The sequence below is a fragment of the Perca flavescens genome, chromosome 14, assembly GCF_004354835.1.
Source record: "Perca flavescens isolate YP-PL-M2 chromosome 14, PFLA_1.0, whole genome shotgun sequence".
NCBI lineage: Eukaryota > Metazoa > Chordata > Actinopteri > Perciformes > Percidae > Perca > Perca flavescens.
The window spans coordinates 10,783,865-10,805,037 of record NC_041344.1 but is presented as its reverse complement, the minus strand read 5'-3'; the positions used below and the strand labels follow the sequence as shown (position 1 = coordinate 10,805,037).

Sequence of the window (21,173 nt, the reverse complement as noted above, 5' to 3'; positions counted from 1 at the left end):
CCACACCCCCGTGCTGGTGCAGCTTTGGTCACTGGAGCACTCGTAGACGGCGGCTGCGACCGCAGGTGGCGTAAGGATGTAATAATAAGCCAGAGAGGATTTACAGCCACATTATGCAATTTGAAACCAGCCAATTGTTTCTGTGCTACTGCCCACGCATCTCTCTCCCCTCCTCTGCTGTACTTAAATCTCAATGGATTCTGTCTTCTTTTTAAATCTTGCAAGTCTCATATTTGCCTCCCAGTTTTGACAGCTTATTTCGCTGTCTCTCCCCCCCCCCCCCTCCTCCCTCTTTTATGTTTATAAGAATGGCGGAGCAGCAGGGAATACAAAAACTGATGATTTTTTTGGTGCATGGATGTAAGCAGAACCAGTGAGGACCTGACTTGCTCCGTAGCCTCACGTTGAGCCTAATGTTGCTGGTTTATATTGTAGTAGGTTTTACATGTTTGTTTGTGAGTTTTCAGCTTGTCTAGATACAATAGTGTATGTGTTATTTCTCTGTCAAACTAATGTGTGACTGCCATGGCAACATGTTATTCGAGTGTGCTCGTAAAAAAACAAAAGCTTCGCCTTTTTCTCCCCTCAAAACGGCAGGCTGCCTTAGCGGTTACTCTTCTGTCTCCCTTTAAAACCAATGGTTCCTCACAGTCATTCAGCCAGACAGTAAGAAGCATAACTCTGCACTCTGAACACAGACAATGAATGATATCTTAATCTTTATTTTTAGACAAAGCCACCTACAGCCATCGATGACGCATTGTGTATCGCTCGAAGCCTTACTGCGAGGCGAGGTGCATAAAGATGACTGTTAGAACACAATGCCATGGGTGCGAAATGGACAGTTTTAAACTTCTCTTACTTAGATCAGCTTGTGTTATACCAAACGTTTAATGTGTGTTTTATTCCTCTTGCTATTTATGAGTTGTTTTTCTTTTTAAATTTAATTTCCATTCGGTAGTAGAGCAGAGCAGACCATTCATATCTTCTGACAACTACAAACCTTTTGACTTTTCCCAGTTTTTACACGAGAAACTGACCAGTTTAGTTGTCAAGAACTCCTCCGGTGCAATAAGGTGTGAGAGAGAGCAGAGAGCCGGTTCAGTGCTGAATGTTTTCGATGAGTATTTGTGTGGTCAAATTGTTGATGAGTGAGTTTTGGCAAGTGACAATGACCATTGGATTCAGGAATGCACGGTATTTGGCAAGTAGGACTGCTGCTGCAGGCGTGAGGATCAGTTGTGAGGTCTAACGGTGTTTGGAGATGGTTAACGAAGTGCCTGATTTGGTTGGAGGGTGAACTGTTGGTTGGATGGAAGGTTTTTAATCGCATGTAGGTTTGGGTGCCTCTGTTAATACATTTTAATGAAATGCTTTCAGAATCCCAGCGTACTGTAAAAACACTGCACTGCCCGGCACCAGAGGCTGAGAGGCTGGACTGTTGATCTCAATGCATGCCGCAAGTTTGTGTGCTATTATTAATACTTCCACATCGACAAAACGGGCTTTGTTTTCTTGTGATCACAAAATATTCTGTGATCAGAGTTGGAATGCGCGTTTGTGGAAATCATTCAAATGTTTCATCATCACACAAAAACATCAAGCTTACAATGGTTATAAAAATACGGAAAACGGTTTTCTCCCATAGAAAAAAGTTGTTCTTATCAGTGAAGGAAATGCACATAATCATATTTACCCAAGCTCTAGTTTTCGTATGCAGTTTTTATTAAATATTCTTGGCCTTTTAAGTTCTTGACTTTTTCACTTTCCGCCCACATCTCTGATTTGTTCAAATAGACGCAATTTATTCGGGCAACAACATTTCTTGTTGTTTTGATAGAAATGCATAACCTTACAAAATATTCTCAAGGTCACAACCTTGTTTTTCTCATCACATCAAGAATTATCACAATAAAATCTTATTTCATGATCTAAACGTGCACTTGGTGACCATTTTATTATGGTACACCTGTACAATTGTGCTATACCATCAAATACATTTGTTCTGCCATAAGTCTACTTTTATGATGCCCATAATTTACGTTTTTTTTAGTTGACACTGTCTCAGACGTGTTAGGTACATTATGTAATTGAATATTAAAGATATAGGTTATGATTATGTGGAAGAAACACCTTTGAATGTAATGCAGTACAACACCGACATCACTAACTATGACCTCAGTAATAAACATAACATAATAACATTTAATTTACACATTTCTGATGTCAACAAAAACTGATAGCAGATAGCAGAGCTGTTGTCTTATATTGTATTGTACAGATGTACATAATTAAATCGCCACAAAGTTTCAAGTATAATTTTTCCGGCATTGTTTTTTTTTTTTTTTTTTTTTTTATGATAATTCGTTATTATGTCATGATCTCAACAAACAAAGCTTGTCATGTTAAGATCACAAAGAGGGAAACAAAAATCTAAATAATCCCACTCGTTGCTCCTCTGGCCTTCAGTACGATGCACTTATAGATGGGAGTCTGTGAGCAGGTGTTTCTTCCAGTCAGTGACTGTCTACTGCTAGGACTCACTGCCAGTCAAAGACTTCATATTCAGATCTCTGAGTCACCCTTCATCACCTGCAGTAGCTTTGTCGCATTCGTTTTCAGAGGATGTCTGGGGCTTGGTGTCTCTAGACCTGGTCTCAGTACTTCAACAATGTTATCATTTCCCACAGCCCAACAGGATGCATCAGATGTCTTGTTTTGACCGACCAACAGTCTAAAACTCCAAAGATAAACAGTTTACTATCCTATATATGACAAAGAAAAAAAATGAATTTATCAGAATGTTTGGCATTTTTTGCTTGAAAAATGCCTAAACCGATAAATCGATCGAAATGGTTGCAGATTGTTTTTCTGTTCATCGATTTATTGTCTGATCATTGCAGCTATAGATTTTTTTTTAGCTTTCATTATTACTTTCAGTCATTATGCAGTAAGGAACAGATTTTGTGCTACATTTGGACACACTGGTGACTTATTGATCCCAAGTAATGTATAAAAGGACAACTACTAGCTAGAATCCAAGATTATGAAGTTTGTCGATAATTTTTATGCCTTCAATTGGTCGTTGATGCCAGAATTTCTTTAGTTTTTTTAATGCCCAGCTGTTGAGGGTGGTCTGTCATGGCCTTGCAGTATAGTTAATACAGACGAAGCCTTCAGGTTTCATCACTTGGACCAAACCAACGTGCCTGGTCGGGGGGAAGGGAGGGGGGTGAGGGTGGAGGACTTGGAGGGGCCTTACAGCATGGAGCTGATGTGCTCTGTACTGCTAACTGTGCTAGCCACATGTCACCAGAACCAAACTTAAGCTGCTATAAGAAAACACATGTATTTAATAAATCATCAGATACATATAGGCTATATATTATTACAGAGAGATTAAGAGGATAATGGTATTTACTGCACTTAAAGAGATGCATGTGTTTATGGTTAAACGGACGTGATTCTTGTTTGAAGTCGCCTAAAACATTTTAATTCTAAGAATATCAGAACATTTTGTCCCCCTCTGTGTGTGTTTGTCACGTTGAAGCGGTTTCTTAATGTCAGACGTTACCAGCATTTGATTTTACTTGAAGAAAATTAGTTGTGGGCATGTTTAACATTGTTGGCTAGTGTTCTGCTTGTTTTTGAAAGTCTACATAGAGCCTTATTCCCCTTTTACCGCCACATACAGTAAATCAACCTCTAGAGCCTGTTGGCAGGGCTTTGTGTGCTACAGTCCTGTACATCCGATGCCTTTTTTTGTCCTCAAAAAATTAAATAAATAAATTTAAGTAGGAATTGAGATATTTATATGTAGAGATATTAATGTGATGCACACACCACTTATTTTTTCTAACAAAGTCCTATTCGAAACAGAAGCTGTATCGAAATATGGCGTTTAATAATCGTAGTGGTCTGTGATCATTTTTCCAAATTTGATAATGCAATAGGTTTACTTGTGTGAAAAGCGAAACTGATGTGTTTGCTGTGTCGAACTGCTTTGCGGAGACTGTCGGGGGTTGTTTTTTGTCACGTAAGTGATCGGATGAACCATCAACCCTCCTCTGCAAAGACGACCTGTGAAGACCTCCCTCTGCTGTTATTTTATCATCTCAAAAGCTCATCAAAGAAGTGAACTTTGAATTTGATCATGTTTGAGACATTTGTCAATGCACGTGCTGCAAACTATCTTGCATATTCAATAAGGGAGGAGGGTTGAGAGTTCATCCTCGGACCGATTCTGTCCGTTAACAGACTGTGCCTTTCTTGATGGTGCTGATAAAACAACAACCAGTAAATCAAAGAAATCTTAACTTGCAGAATGGGCGCAGAGGCCTGAGTCTACCTTGATAAGTATATATTGATACATGACAATACTGTATTTGTTTTGTGAGTGTGTGTGTGTGTGTGTGTGTGTGTGTGTGTGCGTGTGCGTGTGTGTGTGGATACCTCTGACATATGCCAAGAAACACAAGATATGCAGAACTGATCAGTGTGGAGCTGACAGGACCAAAAGACCTGTGGGGATCAGTTTAGTTAACGGGCACTCAAGCACAACCTAAAAACTAACCTTTCTAAATAATAAAAATAAATAGGGGAACACTCATGGCTCTGTAGGTAACGAGTAGCTCGGTTTAGACGTTATGTAGCATTATTTATTTCTCTTTTATTTCTACAGGGACATGATGCCTCCCTTTACTGCCTGTAAACACGTATTTTCCTCCTTTTTTTAATGTGTTCTTGAATGGACAGCAATAATGAAGCAATTGTAAAGATTCTGTGCAATCACTTTGTCTGGCCTCCCCTTAGTGTGTGTATGCATGTCTCTATCGGACCCCCTTTTTTAAATTTTTACTTTTATCTGTTAATGTGAAATGTAGACGTTTACAGACGTGCGCTAGTTCTTCGGTTGAGTTGTTACTCCACGAGTGCCCGTTTCCCACGTTAAGGGATTCCCCACAACAATACATCTTTAAACCTCTCTGGGTGGCTGCATATCCTACTCAAAAAGAAAACAATGTTTCTGGGTTTCACAGTATATTAATTAATGTTTTTTTTTTTTTTTTTGCCTGATTATTAAATGGTGTCACTTTTAGAAGTAAAACTGTATGTCAAGACCTTTTTTTTGTCTTAACACTCATCTGATCCTGGTCCTAAGTTGAGCCTTTTTATTTGGTTGTCATATTTAATTTTTTTTTAATAAATACTCTATGTATGAAACGGGTGTTTGTTTTGATATTTTGACAACATCAGCAGGATTTTTCATCATAAAAGGAAAATCGTTGTTGAACACGTGCGTGCTGTCTGCACTGTGTGAACAATCCTAAAATGAATTTAATGACGTTCACATCAGGTATCGCTGCCTCAAGGTGTTTATGCAATTGCACGGCGGGTGGATTCTGGTGAGATCACGCGAGAATCGCAGGATCACACATAAAACAATATGTACCAAACCATCTGGTGTGTCTGGTTAAGTCTTACCAATTCTTCTATACAAATAATACATCCTAATTTCATTCCAGATGTGATTTTGTTAAACTTTATTTTAAGAGTCCATTCATTTCTTACTTTCTTGGAAAGGTACTGATTATTGGTAAAATGGAGACGATGCTCTGCCAAAAACTCCAAAATGAAAAAAAAAAAAAAAAGTATTGTTGTAAACTGAATATTGTAACTTCATGTTTGAGTTTCATCCTTGCTTATAATTTACTTCACAGAAAGACAAAGTAACACTTTTTGCACGCTCAGCTGGCCTAATGTGTACTGAATAAATGATTGTTACTAATGAATTGGTGTACAGATTTTTAGTACTAAATTGAATGGCCCTTTACAGAAACCTTCCTCAGAAAGAACAGGGTTACTTTTCAGGAAATTAATAGGAAACGACGGGACCAATAAAGAGTTACACAGCACTGTGTATCATATGATTCAACTGGAAGGCAATAAGCCCAAAATTAAACATGCAACTGAATGATGCTGACACGGTGCTGTTAGTTGAATTTGAGCTAAAGCAAACACAGCAACAGTGTAAACTGTAATTTCTGCAATAATTGCATCCAACATTCAGTGTTTTTCAGCAGACTCTTTACGTGCTGGGGAACATGAGAAAAGAAGAATTCATAAAACTGTGAGTGGCTGTGGCTCGGGGGGCGGGGGAGGAGAGTGGTCGTCTACCAATCAGAAGGATGCTGGTTTGATCCCTGGTCTGCGTGTTGAAGTGTCTTTGGGCAAGACACTTACCCCAGAATTGAATGTGTATGAATGTTTATCTGATGAGCAGGTGGCACGTTGTATGACGTCCTGAAGCCTTGGGTGTCTGAATGGTTCCCATGGAGCGCTACAAGTAGTCGTTTAAGATTAGAAAAACGCTCTATAAATGCAGTCCATACATTAAACTTTTTCGAAATTGTAGGTTTACGCACATTAAACTAATAAATGCACTCAGTGCACTGCTGAACCAGCAGGCCTGGTTGTACTCAGTGCAGTAAACAACACAACACTATAAAGGGATATTATGTTTGTGTATATGCACTCCACGTAGGAGTGCAGCGTTCATTATTGCTGACAGGAAATGGCCACAAGGCGGTTATCAGTCACTGCCTGTTTGAAAGACACACTTCATAACTGTTCTTCACTACAGCGTGGTGTAATCTCTGTTTACACTTCTGCCTGTCCGTGCTCATAACTCCATATTAGTTCGGCAGTGTACCATCTCCACTTCCTGCTTGTGTAGTATAACATCCCCTGGTTTTATAATTGCTTTATCCCTCGCTCCTGTAAAACACTCATCTTTGTTTAAACAGTGTCCTTGTTGCACTGTGAGTCACAGAACAGGATATTTAACTAGAATGCTGTTTGTATGTTTCCTGCTTCATTTATACCCAAAGCTCACGGGCATGAAACTCTCCTGGTTGTATTTTTTTCGTCCCCATCATGTATTTCCATTTAAATCTTTTCTTTTAAAGATAATTGCAGTGATCGTCCGCAGAAACACAGGCTGTTATGTTACGGTCCTATACATTTGTTATGGACACCAGTTCTTTTGACTGTGTTTCTAATAAATCAGTTTTTTTTTTTCAGTTTTCACATCTGTAATGCCAAACATTAATAAACATGAAAAAAACTTGTATGCTAATACCACTCACTCAATTTCAGCTGTGACTGTTGCAGCTTTACAGAAACAAAATCAGCAGATAAATAACAGAAAGTAAACGTGCACATTTGAGTGTTTATTGCATCCCCTTTAAGCTCTGTAAAAGGTGCCAGCATAAAGACCACTAACTTGTCTGTCAGCAACAGGGACTGGTCGTCTAAAATTTGCCCAAAGCCCCTTTTCATTGGTTAGAGTGGAACAACAATTCCCAACCATTCATTTTGTCCATATTTTTTTTTTGCATGAAATAAACAAACATAGCCTACTATCAAAAATACATGTTAATAATCATTTCTCCAGAACTTTCAAGGAAGAGGGGCTTCCTTGTATTTTTCAGTCTTGGAGGGTCTCTGGTTAGGAGAGTGAGGAGCGCCTCCACACCTCAGGATGTGCAGCTTGGCCATGATGTTCCTGAAGCAGTGATTTAACATGCTTCTGACAGCGGCTGAGGAGAAGTAGAAGATAAATGGATCCAGGCAGGCGTTGAAGGTGCTGGAGAGCAACGCCCCGTCTCTCCAACCCTCGCTCACCTTAAAAATATACCCCACCACGTGGGAGACGTTGTAAGGCCCGAAACAGACCGAGAAGACTATCAGCGTACCGAGCGCCAGACCAATGGCACGCAGCCTCCGGCGCCTGCCGATGTTTGGGAGACGGGACAGGATGCGGATGAAGTTGACGTAGCAGAAGCAACAGATGAAGAAGGGGACGCAGAAGAGAACGCAGAAGAGCTCCAGGCGGACCGGCAGCAGGATGTCGAGCTCGTCCTTTTCGAAATACCGGTAGCAGGTGGTGTTGCTTCCGTTGCTCCTCTTGGCGTCCTGAATGATGTAGACGATGCTGAGGTTCAGAGAGGACACCACCCAGAACATGATACAGGCAAACACGGCGTAGCGAGGTCTGCGACACACAGAATACCTGAGGGGGAAGGCCACCCCCAGGTAGCGCTCCACACTCACAGCTGTGAGGAGCAGGGTGCTGTTGTAGATGGTGACGAAGAACATAAAGCCAGTGAAGGGACACAGGGCGTAGGGCATCATCCACACCTTGTTGTCGAAGGCCTCCTTCATCTTAAACGGCAGGACAGCCAGGAAGATGAGGTCGGAGATGGTGAGGTTGAGGAGGAGGACGTCTATCGGGACTGCCTTGCGACGCACCTTGCGGCACAAGGTGCAGAATGCCAGGATGTTGGCGGGGACCCCCGTCACGAAGGTGAAGATGTAGACGGAAAGCATCAGCCAACTGTACACCATGGCGACCGCTCACACCAGGGATTCTCAGACTCTCTCAGACACTGGACGCAAGAAAACACCAATCAGGATTCATAGAAGCAAAGCATTGGAGCCTGCTTTTGCTGAATAGTTAACATTTTAGAGACGCATTCCCTCTTTTGAATATCTGATTGAGAACAATTATTTAGCCTAGTCAAGGGAACGTCAAGGGAACGTCAAGGGAACGTTTGGTCTGGTATTGTCTCTTTGGATGGTGACGTCGGTCAACCCAAAACTTTGGGTCAGATTCAAGGCCTCCTTAAAGGCGATGAGTCTTTTCTTCTTTTCATTTGTAGAAAACAACATTTAGTAATTAGTAATTTAATAGTAAAGACAATTACTAGCCTACTAATTTACTACATTGCAACTCTTGCAAGTAAAGATGTAGAACTTCTGCTTCAAATATCAAATTGAAATAATCATCTTCTTAAAAACGCCACATACTCTTTCAAATTAAATTTAGGGATTTAAATTGATAGATGCAAATTGATAACATTGACAGTACAGAAATGAACACGAATCAGACTTCAGTTGGTTATGGGGGTCAAAGGATATGTTATTCTATTTATATTTTGTTTTTCTTATTGTCAACAAATAAAAAGACCAAAACAACAATGTCTTAGTCTGTCAATACTTTCCAACTTCTCTGACTGCTTCACACTGAAGAAGAAATGGTGACAAATACTTTATGTGCATTTCTTTAAAAAAAGGCTACATTTCCTTAAACAACTGGGCACTGTAGCGTTTTGCATATGCTACTCAAATAGGAGTAAATTGTAAATATGTTGGGGACTATTTTTGTGGGATTGACTAAAATAAACTACAGTGCCCATTCATGGTAATGAAGGATCACATCACTCATTATAATGTTTGCTTTAAATGCTTTAAATTACAATAATGGAAGATTTGAATTCCTTACTTACATCTTAAAAAATGGGAAATAAATATCGATGTACAGCCTACATATGTTACTTATAAGAAGTGTGACGAACTTACCTCTGTAAAGCTTGAAAAACCAGGCTCTCCATCACTGTGACTCTGACAGCATGCTTTGCCTCCTGGAAGCAGACTCTTTGATCACATCACAAGGATGCTCTTAAAATGTATGTCCTACTGAATATATCTGCTGTCTCGCCTTCAGTAGGGGGAAATTTAATAAACTCCTGGACACAATCTTTGCTCTCCAAACATCATCTCTCAGCAACCGCTTCAACGCTTGGTGTGATGTGGGTGGAAATGTGTCGTCATAACTTTTTTTTTGTGTGAAAGGCTTTAACGGGGACAAAGAGAAGGGCAGATGTTGCATGAGGGAGGGTGTATACTGGCCACCAGAGGGCAGAGAACTCAGATTTACATGTTCACCCTACTGGTTCCCATTCAAAAATTGCAATTTTTATTTTGTATTCACAATTCTTGATACAAAGGACAAGCTATACACTTTCCTTTGATCATTTTATTTACAGATGATTTTGGAATTAAGTCCTAGAGCCTTCTCATCTCTTATGAGATTTTATCTTTTTATAAACCCAACAAAAGCACATTATTTAGCAAAAAAAAACCATATTTTATCAATAGGGGGGTTTACAATGAAAGTGAAATAAACGAACTACAGTTATATGGCTGTCAATGTACTTTAAATACTATTTAATGTTTACAAATCAAACCAAGCCCTGTATAAAATATGCTTAAATGAGTCAAATGTATCCCTCTTGCGAGTTTTGGCACTTTAAGAGCCAAACACGAAAACTTATTTTACATTATACACCAAAGTAGTTTGAGATTAACGTCAAATCATCACCAGCCTCCGACCTCATCACTCCCCGCAGTATGGGTTTACATGAGATAGTGGGGAGTGGATGCTGTGGTGGGGCTGACAGCGGGAAGTGATACAGGTGCAAGGTAGCAGCAGCAGCAGCAGCATTGACAAGGCAGAGATGGGGAAATTGTGCAGCGCAAATGGACCTTTTTCACAGCAGACATTTTGACTTGTCATAGTAGGAACAGCGCAGCTGAAATTGATAACTTTAGCGATGGCTCAATTCCATCAAGCGTCCCAGTAAGATATTTCAGTGAGTCAGCATGCACAATAACAGGGTCTCTCCTAAGTGGAATGCATCATTAATGGTTTTGAATACACCTGTGCTTTTCCTGCTATGACATGTCAACATGTCTGCCGTGTTGGGTAAATGACACGGGGAGTGAGGCATGTCACGTGTGTGTACGCAGTGCAGCTCGAGTTGGCTGCCTGAACTAGCTCGCAGGCGTCGCCCCATTTATTCCAGTAAAATAAGTCTGACTTCCCTGTTATCTGTTACTACCATGACATGTTCTCCAGTTCTGCCAGAGGGAACAGAGAGGTTCAGCCCGTGGCCTTGGGGGTCACCACTCAGCTCCACTGTGGTCCGTCGGTTTGTATCACAACAGCTCCCACCAGCCCCCTTTTTAAACCGTCTGCACAACAACATTCTCAACAACAAACCTGTAATTATACCATTATTACTGGACGGTGTCAAATGATCTCTGGCTGACCTGAGGTTTAACATTAAAGATGCATTAAGACCAGACATGTTTATCAAGTGGTTTGTGTGCAAGACACACTATTTTATATATTTTCATTTGCAAGTCTGTATGTAAATGGTATACACACCTAGATTCAGTTCATCTTTGTTAACAGATTCTGCTTCATTAAAAGCAGCAGAGCAAGTTGTTCTCTTTCTGTGATTTCATTGATGATTTTTAAATGTTGTGCAAAACCTTTGTAACTTTATATTTATTTTGCTTATAAAACTTGATTTGATATCGGATGTCCATTCTATGATAACAGAAACTAATAATCAGAAACTGATTTAAACTTAGACGATAGTTTGCCGAGAAGTTTTTATCAAAACAAGACACTCATTGCATTAATCAGTATTTAACTTAATTTACTAAAACTTTCCACACTGTTCTGGTGTTCCAAATCTGACTCTTTTATTTTGGTGTCATTGCCTTCATCCTCCAGCTGATTGTAGAGTGTGTTGCAGCAAACAGGACGTTAGTAATATTCCTTTAAAGTATTTTCACATTTTTGTCTTCATTCTTTAAAGAAAACAGACAACTTACCCAATACATTTGTAAATGTCATACTTTATTTTGAAGGACATTTTACAAGTGAACAGACAGAAAAGCTAATTTTGTTCAAAAACAATTTCTTAAATTTCATATTTAGAAAAATGGATAACTAATTTCAAACATCAAATTGGTGATGAACCTTTATGCCTTTATGTTTTGACTCGTCACAGCCATAGACCTTTTTCACGGCAGACATGTTGACATGTCATAGCAGGAAAAGCACAGGTGTGTTCAAAACCATTAATGATGGCTGCATTCCACTTAGGAGAGGTCCTGGTATTGTGCATGCTGACTCACTGAAATATCTTACTGGGACTCTTGATGGAATTGAGCCATCGCTAAGGTTATCAATTTCAGCTGTGCTTTTCCTACTATGACAAGTCAAAATGTCTGCTGTGAAAAAGGTCCATAGACTGTAATATTAACAGTCTATGGTCACAGCAGGAAAAGTACAGGTGTAACTAATAACATTAACGATCTGCTTCACATACAATGCAGCTGTAATTAGTGACATTGATTGCACCTGTCAAATATCTGCTGTGGGGAAGGTCTGCTTGCAGGACAGCTTGTCTTTTTCAAGAAACATGACATGGGATACAGCAATACTCCAAATACATCTTTTGTCATCTTTTTCTTTAGAAACATTTCATTTAAAGAAAAAAACTAAATTGTAACCTGATGACAGTGTGATGTACACAGACAGACCCAGAAACATTATGTGGATCATGTGCTGGTCCATATGTTGGGAGGTGATAAAACTGGATCTGATCCAGATACCAGTGGTGATGGTAGATTTTCTGGAGCTGTTGGAAGGCACAAAGGATGACTGGCTTCTATCAGACTTTCCATGAATGTTTTTTCTTTCTTTTTTAAATCCCATTTCTCCTTTTGGATTTGTCAGGATTATTTTCACCCAAATCTCTGACGTCTCCACCCACTGTGACCTCACTCCTGACTCTCTTTCGTCACCTCGGCCCCCGCCTGGCTCCTTCCGGATAGTGTATGTGGTGCCCTGACAGTTGCAACACCGTTAATGCTCTTACACTGATGCCGACACCCCTCAATATGGCTGAACTGGCTTTGCTGTCCACAGATTCTTCCCATGATTCCCCTCGACACTGCTGGCGACAGCATCATCATGACCACAGGCTCCAGGAAAACATTACAGGAGCTCGTCAGCATGGCGAATGTCCTCCAATCGACATTTGTCTTCAACACAAACCCCACAATGTGCGAGGCGTTGTAGGGCGCGTAGCACACCACAAACACAGCCAGAGTGGAGAGCGCGACGGTCAGGACTCTTTTCTTCCCCACAGGACGCAAATTTGAGCGCCACACCAGGGTGACGCAACGCAGGGTGCAGAAGGACGTCACAATAAGAGGCAGAAGGAACAAGGTGATGGCCATTTCCAGGCGTAGAGGCAGCAGAACAGCCAGCTGGGAGGTGTTGAAATGGTCATAGCAGGCTAAGGTGTCCCCATTAATAATGACAAAGTTACCCCCTCCTTCAGCCACCAGGGCAAAGCTGAGGTGAAGGAGCACCACGGCCCACAAGGCCGCGCTGATGAAGCAAGAGATTCGAGCCCGTCGGTATATCTTGTAGATAATTGGGTATGCGATGCTTAGGTAGCGCCCCACTGTCACGGCAGTGATGAAGAGGCAGCTGCCGTACAGCGAGGAGAAGAGGAAAAAGCTGTAGATGGGACAGATGGATGCTGGCAGCCTCCAGTCCTGAAGAACCGTCTCCAGAGCCTTGACGGGCAGCCAGGCCACGAGCGCCAGGTTGGCCAGGCACAGGTTGAGGGCATAGACCACGTTGGGTGTGGTGCCACGCTTTCGGGCCTTGCGCACATACACAAACAGGACCAGCAGGTTGGCGGGGAGGCCCAGCAGGAAGGTGAAGGTGTAGACCGAGAGGGCGATGTAATCCATGGTAGCCAACTGCATGTCTTCAGTTTAGGACATGGACAGTGCTGAGAGGATGCACTGCCTCCAATTCACCATAACAAGGATAAATCTTCAAACAAGCTGACAGGAAAGTCTCGACTAAAACGAGCAAACAAACGGATTATTAGATGAATAGTTAGGTGCACGGTTGTCCTCGTGTCCTCTCTATTAACCACATCTTTTTAAAAGACAGATTCTCCATTCGTGGCAGCAATGTTCGTTTCCAAGCTGGTAAGGCAGCTGCTGTAGTGCCATGTTTCTCAAACTCTGCTCTGAGAAGTAATAAACACACCCGAGACAGGTGACCGTGAGGAAAATAAAAAAAAAGGAGGCGGTGGCCACAAAGGTGCTGATGTATGTGGGCAAGAAGGGGGCGAGGTGCACACGACATGATGACAGAGATGCAGATAAGGAGATGCATCCACTCATGCAGAAGCAGGGGGCATTTAGCAGGCACCAGGTTGCCTTAATTGCCCTCTTGGTGGAGGGCAACAGACAGGTAGCATCTGGGCCCTTAAGTGAAATGATTCAGAATAATTCAGCATGTCAGGAAGCACATGGCCATCCTCTTTTTAAAGCCAAGGTTGTCTAAATGAACTGGAGGGCCGTGCAGTAAAGTCATAAAGGTGCTGAAGTTGATAGTCTATGCGAGGACAGGATGGGTTGGGCTTTGGGAAACGGTGTCTTTTTTTGTGGCATGACGACGCTTCTCACAGTTTTATGGTAGCAATTGAGTTCTTTAGTGTGCGTGTGTATGTGTGAGAGTGAGTGTAAGAGGAGTAATGGAGCTGAAAGTCACTGTGGCTTGTTGCAGAGGCATTTTTTTTCTTCTTCTTTAGAGCAGGATGACCAATACCAAGAAGTGTTTTTCCAAGAAAAGACCTGCAGCAGTTCAAAACATGAATGCTATCTGTTTGATTAGTCTATTGATCCACACACACACTGTGTGTGTTCTCTTCTGATATCTTGCAATGTAATTACTACATATTTACCTTATTCATTAGCTGAAGTGATCAGCATTCACCTCTCACATTTATTCCCAGTTTTGTTTTTCAGGAGGTTGCAGTGGGGATTTCCAACATGAGGGCCATTTAATTTGTCACAGCTAAGTTGTAAATCACAGAAGCTAGGGCTTTGAAGGACATTGGTATGACTGTCTCAATGATTAATTGTGCTCATATTGCAAAAAGACATAAATCCCACAGTGTTCTCTAATGTTCTTATCTCGCCTAATTCTTAATATAGTAGTAAGCTAGAACCAAACACCTAAACCTGCAATAACTAATAAAATAATATTTTTTTTTGGCCACTCAGTGGCAGCGGAAACAAGTTGTTTACACAACGTTGACATATAATCTTTTGAGTTGTCATGGCTAACGTGTTTAGCCATCAGTTGCTTTACACATCCAGCAGTAACAGAGAATCATTTTCATTAATTTGGAGTCGTGTTTCTGGCCACCTGATGAATGTAAGTCCAATATTCCCTCTCTTTTAGCTCTGTTGTTGGTCTCCACCAACTACTAAAAGAAATATCTGGCTTGTTATCTGCTAAATTCCCACTATGTTCACCACCTAGTCTCTAACTGTGCCTGTCTGCTGTTTGGTGCCGAGCAGGTAGTGTACAGTCGGTTTTTAGAGCTATTTTGTTGAAAACCGCTGCCTGCTGCAGCAGAGAAGACACTGTGAGAATGAACCAAACAGGAAAGTTGCGAGCTGGACAGCTACACAATGAGCTGAATCTCACCATAAAGCCCCATACAGCCGAGAGGGGAGCTGCAGATTCAGGTGATGAGCTGTAGGTTCATGCCAACCTCTTTCACACTGTCTCATTGTCATTTGATAAATTGCTATATTACAAATATTGATTATAGCTGCTTTAATGCTTCAACTAGTCCAAAATGACAAGACCTAAAAATTTACTATTTTGATAGTGGCTTATAGTTTCGGATTAGTTAGGTTTCAAATTCTCCTGTAACTTTTACATCCAACTATGTAATATGGTACTAATTATAGGGTAAATTAACAGTGTTTAATTAGTACACTTTTAATTGATTCTAGTCGATTGCTGGAATAACTGAGAATCTTTTTTGAACAACAGATCAAGTCAGCATGCAAACATTAGTCTACAGGCAAGCATCCAACTGTATTATCCGGTGATTTACTGCCGTAGATCTCCCTCGCCACAGACCAAACATTTCCTAAAAACAGATCTTTCTCTCTCATCTAAATCCCTGTAAAAATGCAGCAACTGACACAAACACATCAGTTTGAAGACATAACAGCTTAGGTAGGTGAGGGTTTTTATTGTTTATTGTCTAAGGGACCACGTTTAGTGCCCATTTTCCATATTTTTCTTTTTTTATCTAAACCGCTCCTACTATATGGGTCATTATCACGGTCTTCATGCTCCAAACAGCATCAGTTGATCAAACAATATGAAAAGGCAAAACAAAGCCATTAGATGTAATGGTCAATAAAAGTAATGACCTTACCAGTCATGAACATGAATTATTGTACGAAATAACTAAAAAAAGAAAACCTCAAATGCATAAATTCATTCATATGCCAGAAATATCTTCATGACTTTTTGAGTTTTATTAAGACGGGAGGAAACAAGCATATAATCCACAGTTTTTTGGTAAAACTTAAATAAACCCAGATAAAGTACATATACTTGATCGTTAACACAACTCAAAGCAAACTAACCACATAAAGGTCTAGACAGGGCGGGAGAGGATTACAGTTGTTGAAATCAGTTAAATTCAGGAAAGTGTTTTGTTCTTGAGCAGTAATGGGAATTCATTCAAGACTAAGAGAATTGAATGTACCTCAAGTGTGGACGAATCATTGGCTACAGGGCTTAAAGCATGAAGTAAAAGCTAAAAACGACAGCTTAATGTATTTGAGTTATGCCCTCCCTTCCCTTCAAAAATTGGATACCATCATCTTACTGAGCCAGCAGCTGCAGGTTTCTCCGGCCACTGGAGTTTGTTAGCGGAACCAGCAGCACCGGGGTTTTCTCACTGCAGGATGGTGATGTGAGGCGGGTGCGGGTGTTCATGCTTCGTTGTTCCAGAGACAGGGCTTCCTGTTTTCTGGAAAGATCCTGCAGCATGCGGGAGTGATGCAGCTTCATCTTCTGCAGAGAGTGCCTGAGGCAGCATGGGACGGGAGAGACAAACACGGGTGAAAACCCTCCGACTAGGACACAACTATTATTTCTTTCAATTTCTGTAGGCCTGTACATTTTATTTTGTATTATTATATTTTCTATTTAACTTCTCCGGCTTGTTGTCGCTTTAATTTGCTGGGTTTAAAACACAGTACATACTACAGAGTAAATTCCTAAAATGACTGACTGTTGTGGTTATCTTTTTTTTTTGATGTTGAATGTGTTTGACTTCCCTGTATGTGCAACCTTGCTTGGAAAAACAAAAAGTTTTTGCTGAAGAGCCGGTAAATAAAAATGTGAATAGCCTAAAAGCTCCAATTGGTGATCATAGAAAAGAAAACGCTGACTCACTGAGCTTCAGAAAGCTTCTGTTTCAGAGCTGTGATTGTGGCCTCCAGCTGTTGGACTTCATTAACCAGGCCGTGCTGCACCTGCAAACAAAAAATATTATAAGGAACATTAACCCTAACAACCTTACCTGACCTAAACACTACTGTTACTTTCACTGCTACTCCTAATTGTATATTGTATAGTTGATCAACTACACTGTGCTTTATTTCAACCTCATCTCTGCAGAGGTCCATGCCAGGTCTGTTGGTTCTGTTTTCCAGTCGAGTGTGAGCCAGTTTCAGGGAGGCCGTCTTTGCCTGCAGATCTGCATCCAACCCGTGGATTTCACTTTCCATTTCTGCCATTTCATCTTCAGTCTACAGGCAGATGTACAGACAGTCAGAAACACTTCACTATAAACAATAATCTCTTACCTACGAGGAACATGGCTGGATTCAAACTGCTGCAGCCCCTGCATGCTTAATCTCAAATCCCCAGTCCTGCTATTATAAAACTATTATAACTCACATTTCTTATTTGCCACTCCAGCTCATCACGAGCCTGCTCTTCCTGGTGATTGCGCTTACGAAGAGCAAAGTCTGTGGCACGGCGCTGAATGTCCAACTCATTCTGCAGCTAAAACAACGGGACAGAGAACGAATTAATTGCAAATGTGCCACGTTTGACACAATAGAAGAAATCAAGGCAGAAAGGGTGCACCTATCCCCAGATAGTTAAGAGAACACCCATAAGGGAAACATGAATTAATTGTTTAACGTTGCCTGACTCTCTGTGTGTGTTTCATTTAGTCTTGAGCTGAATGATGTTGCAAACAATTATTTTGCCAGGTAGTATTTGCACTTCAAATATTGTCAGGTGTAATTAGATTATACACACCTGGGCTCTGGTGAGACTCATGTCCTCCCTCATTTGCTGTGACACCTGCATGGCCTCCTGGGCACGAGCCACGTTATACTGGCTGAACTGGACCCACTCCTCGGGGGTGGAGGAGCTACAGCAATGACAATGACATTTCAGCATTTTAGCTAATGGGGCTTGAGTTAACCAGGAAAGTTGGAAAAAGAAAGCATCATCGCATCATGCACCCTCATCGCAAAGATTACCCCGATGGTATGCGAGTTGGGTTGGTCTTCAGGGAGATCTGAGGTGACTTTATAGTAAGTGACAGGCAGGACATATCAATGTCCAGGGCGTCGATCTTGTTCTGGAGGTCAGCGGTCAGCTGGTGCCGAGCCTCCTGCAAAACACTGGGAACAAAAACAGAAACTGGTCAGAGAAAAAAAAAAAAAGGTCCCTCTGCACTTTTTGCATTGCACCATAGCGTCTCTTACCACAGTTGCTCAAAGGCCTTGTCTATGTGCTGCTGCTGAACTTGCTGCACTCTTTCAATAAGCTCCACTTCTTTTTTCAGCTGTTCGTCTACGGGGTCGGTGGCAAGCTCGTACCCTCGCCGCCCGTCCCTAAGCGTCAAGCATTCACTGCCAACCTCCAGGGGAACAGCAGTCGCAGCCAGGGCCTGCTCGGTTTGCTCTTTAGACTATCCCAACACACATCATGGCTGAGTATGAATATGATTTGTTATTTATTAAAGGAACAGTTTCACTTTCCCCACTTTCTATTTACACTTTAAATCGAATGATTCTAAGAGTATTAATACTTCCTAAAGGGAAACACAAAAATATATATGGGTCCAACAGTTTAAAAAGGCTGTCATCTTTGCACTGTTGTGATTATAAAATGAGACAAACTCTCAGTTGTTTCAGACGTTTTTGGACAAATCACCAAGGTCAGAGCCTCCATCTCTTCGTCAACTCTCTGTGCACAGGTTTCTAACGCCTCTTTCCACCGGGCAACATCCCACACCCGGTCACTCAACCTGCGAGAGGTATCGCTTTCATCCCAGGTAGTCTACAGAGAAAAGGTGCAAGAAAATGACTGAGGGGAGGTTAATACAATTTGGATATATAAAGTAATGTGTGGACAATGCATGGAGGTATGGAATATACCTTATCTAGAGTGACACTGACTGTTTAGCTTTCTCACCAACATGAACCCACCTTACAGTTGGTCTCGTTGCGTAGTGAACTCCCTTCTTGCCGGATCCCATTAGAAACACGTCGCTCATGTTGTGCTGTGGCAGACAGCTGGTGGTTGTTGTTGATCCACTCTGACACAACGTTGCGCAGGCCAGGCTTTGCAGGAAGTGCAGACATCCTACTGTAGCAGTAACATGCAAACAACCAGATCACTGTATTTGTCGAGTACAGTCGAATGTGCAGGATTTGGGAAGCATATTGACACCCAGTTGAGTTTCACAGTAAACACAGACAGACATGGTACAAGTCCAACAGAGCTACTACATGCAGCACAAAGGAACAGTGAGAGATGATGCAGCGGAATTTGCATTAGTAGTCCATATACATTTAACACACATCTGTTTTCAAATAGCATTACAACTGGGTTTCCTAAATCATAGTGTGGATCAACAGAAGTACATTTCCAGGGTAATTGCCTGATGTCCGGCGTGTAAAATCGGTTCGCTTCGGGAAACAACAACAAACTTCGAGTTAGCGAGCTACACGCTGAAAATGGCAAGTTTTGGAGAAACTTTGGATCGTGCAATAAGGCACACCTGCCTGGTTCTTTAAGGGAATGATTGTAAAGATTTACAAATAATATGTTTACGACATTCACTATGTAACTGGGACGTTTTGAGACCGATTGGTGGACTCTTTCTACGCAGCGTAGATGCTGGTAAGAGCAACTTAAGTTTAACCATGTATTCAGCTAATTTAAATAACTCACGTTACTGTACTGTGTGACCAGTTAACGTCATTTAATATTTAATGTGGTATTTTCTTTTGCACGGTGCAAAAACAAGTTCCTTCAAGACTATTTTGCAGAGCCAACGTTGCTGCATCCGGAGCTTAGCGCTGCCCAAGACTATTTTGATTGGTTGTAAAGAAATGTAAATAACCCAGAGCGTTTTTTTCTTCTTCTCCTATGCCAGAATGTATGTGTGGTGTAGCCAGACCTTACTCCAAAGCACTGTGGAGATAGGACTGGCAATTCCAGACTACCTAAATCATAAAGCTACTTTCAAAGAGGAAAGAGAAGTAGCCTATAGCCTTTGACAGGAAAAGTCTGATCACAATATCATATCCTTAGCACAGTCTGAATGACCCAGAAAACAACCAAAGTTGATGTAGGAGGGTGATGTACAAAGTGCAGTTAGGGAAATTAAGTTGCATTTAGTTAAGCACTATTCTTTAATTATTTTCATTTTGAGATTGTATTATTGTTAATCAGTTTTGCAATTTGGCATTTTAGTTTTGTATTGTATTGATACCCAAAAGTGTATTGTTATATAATATTGAATGCATTATTACCATTTGGGCCTTCAGTATAACTTAACTTAAATAACTGTGTGTGTGTGTGTGTGTGTGTGTGTGTGTGTGTGTGTGTGTGTGTGTGTGTGTGTGTGTGTGTGTGTGTGTGTGTGTGTGTGTGTGTGTGTGTGTGTGTGTATGTATGTATGTATGTATGTATGTATATGTGTGTGTGTATATGTGTGTGTATATATATATATATATATATATATATATATATATATATATATATATATATATATGTGTGTGTGTGTGTGTGTGTGTATATATGTATATAAGTGACTGAGAGGGGTGTTGTGTTGTTACCATAATCATATATGCACAGTTCATGTATATGTAACGAAGTTATATAAGTTTGAATGCAGCGTTTGCTAGTTGGACACTAGTAATAACTTGTGTGGGAATGACATGAAGGGAATCTCTTTGAAGCAATAGTGACGAGCAAATAACTTGCTTAAACCATCAAATAACACTGTTCCCATAAAACGGCTCATTTGATCTCCATTGTATTTTCACCGTGCCGAGGTGCCAAAACCATAAAGTGTACGGTTACTCCCAAAACATGAAGCTTCTCATAGCTGTTTACAAAGCTGAATCTCAAACACCGTGACGACGAGTTTAAAATCTGATTTCAAAGTTTCTTCACATTGTATTTTACTCACCCGAATTCTAGAATGTTCAGATAGTCGGTGCGAGCTGCTTCTTCTGGACCAGCTTTCCTATGGCAACAAGTCGAGCCGTATCCAGGCAACGAGTCTACACAACGTTCGAATCAA

At 41.0% G+C, this 21,173-nt stretch overlaps 3 protein-coding genes across 3 annotated transcripts; all 3 read right to left on the bottom strand.

The window, feature by feature from the left end:
- Positions 1–7,225: 7,225 nt before the first annotated feature.
- On the bottom strand, positions 7,226–8,624 carry LOC114568359 (free fatty acid receptor 3-like). Its single transcript, XM_028597945.1, has one exon. The coding sequence runs from the start codon at positions 8,407–8,409 to the stop codon at positions 7,462–7,464; it is 948 nt and encodes a 315-aa protein (XP_028453746.1). The 5' UTR covers positions 8,410–8,624; the 3' UTR covers positions 7,226–7,461.
- A 3,654-nt stretch (positions 8,625–12,278) lies between these two features.
- On the bottom strand, positions 12,279–13,470 carry LOC114567740 (free fatty acid receptor 3). The gene has a single exon (XM_028596847.1). The coding sequence runs from the start codon at positions 13,468–13,470 to the stop codon at positions 12,484–12,486; it is 987 nt and encodes a 328-aa protein (XP_028452648.1). The 3' UTR covers positions 12,279–12,483.
- Positions 13,471–15,865: 2,395 nt separating this feature from the next.
- On the bottom strand, positions 15,866–21,157 carry tekt2 (tektin 2 (testicular)). Its single transcript, XM_028598206.1, has 10 exons — positions 21,060–21,157; positions 19,066–19,225; positions 18,791–18,916; positions 18,340–18,545; positions 18,112–18,255; positions 17,885–17,999; positions 17,516–17,623; positions 17,221–17,364; positions 17,009–17,088; positions 15,866–16,637 (listed from the first exon to the last, which is right to left on the bottom strand). The coding sequence occupies exons 2-10, from the start codon at positions 19,219–19,221 to the stop codon at positions 16,433–16,435; spliced, it is 1,284 nt and encodes a 427-aa protein (XP_028454007.1). The 5' UTR covers positions 19,222–19,225; positions 21,060–21,157; the 3' UTR covers positions 15,866–16,432.
- Between the last annotated feature and the right edge of the window lie 16 nt (positions 21,158–21,173).

Coding starts and splice junctions, on each gene's coding strand:
- LOC114568359 (XM_028597945.1), bottom strand. CDS start 8,409: ATGGTGTACAGTTGGCTGATGCTTTCCGTCTACATCTTCACCTTCGTG.
- tekt2 (XM_028598206.1), bottom strand. CDS start 19,221: ATGTCTGCACTTCCTGCAAAGCCTGGCCTGCGCAACGTTGTGTCAGAG. Junction 18,917..19,065: donor GCAACGAGACCAACTGTAAG/GTGGGTTCATGT, acceptor TTTTCTCTGTAG/ACTACCTGGGATGAAAGCGA. Junction 16,638..17,008: donor CAGAAGCTTTCTGAAGCTCA/GTGAGTCAGCGT, acceptor ATGCTGCCTCAG/GCACTCTCTGCAGAAGATGA.
- LOC114567740 (XM_028596847.1), bottom strand. CDS start 13,470: ATGGATTACATCGCCCTCTCGGTCTACACCTTCACCTTCCTGCTGGGC.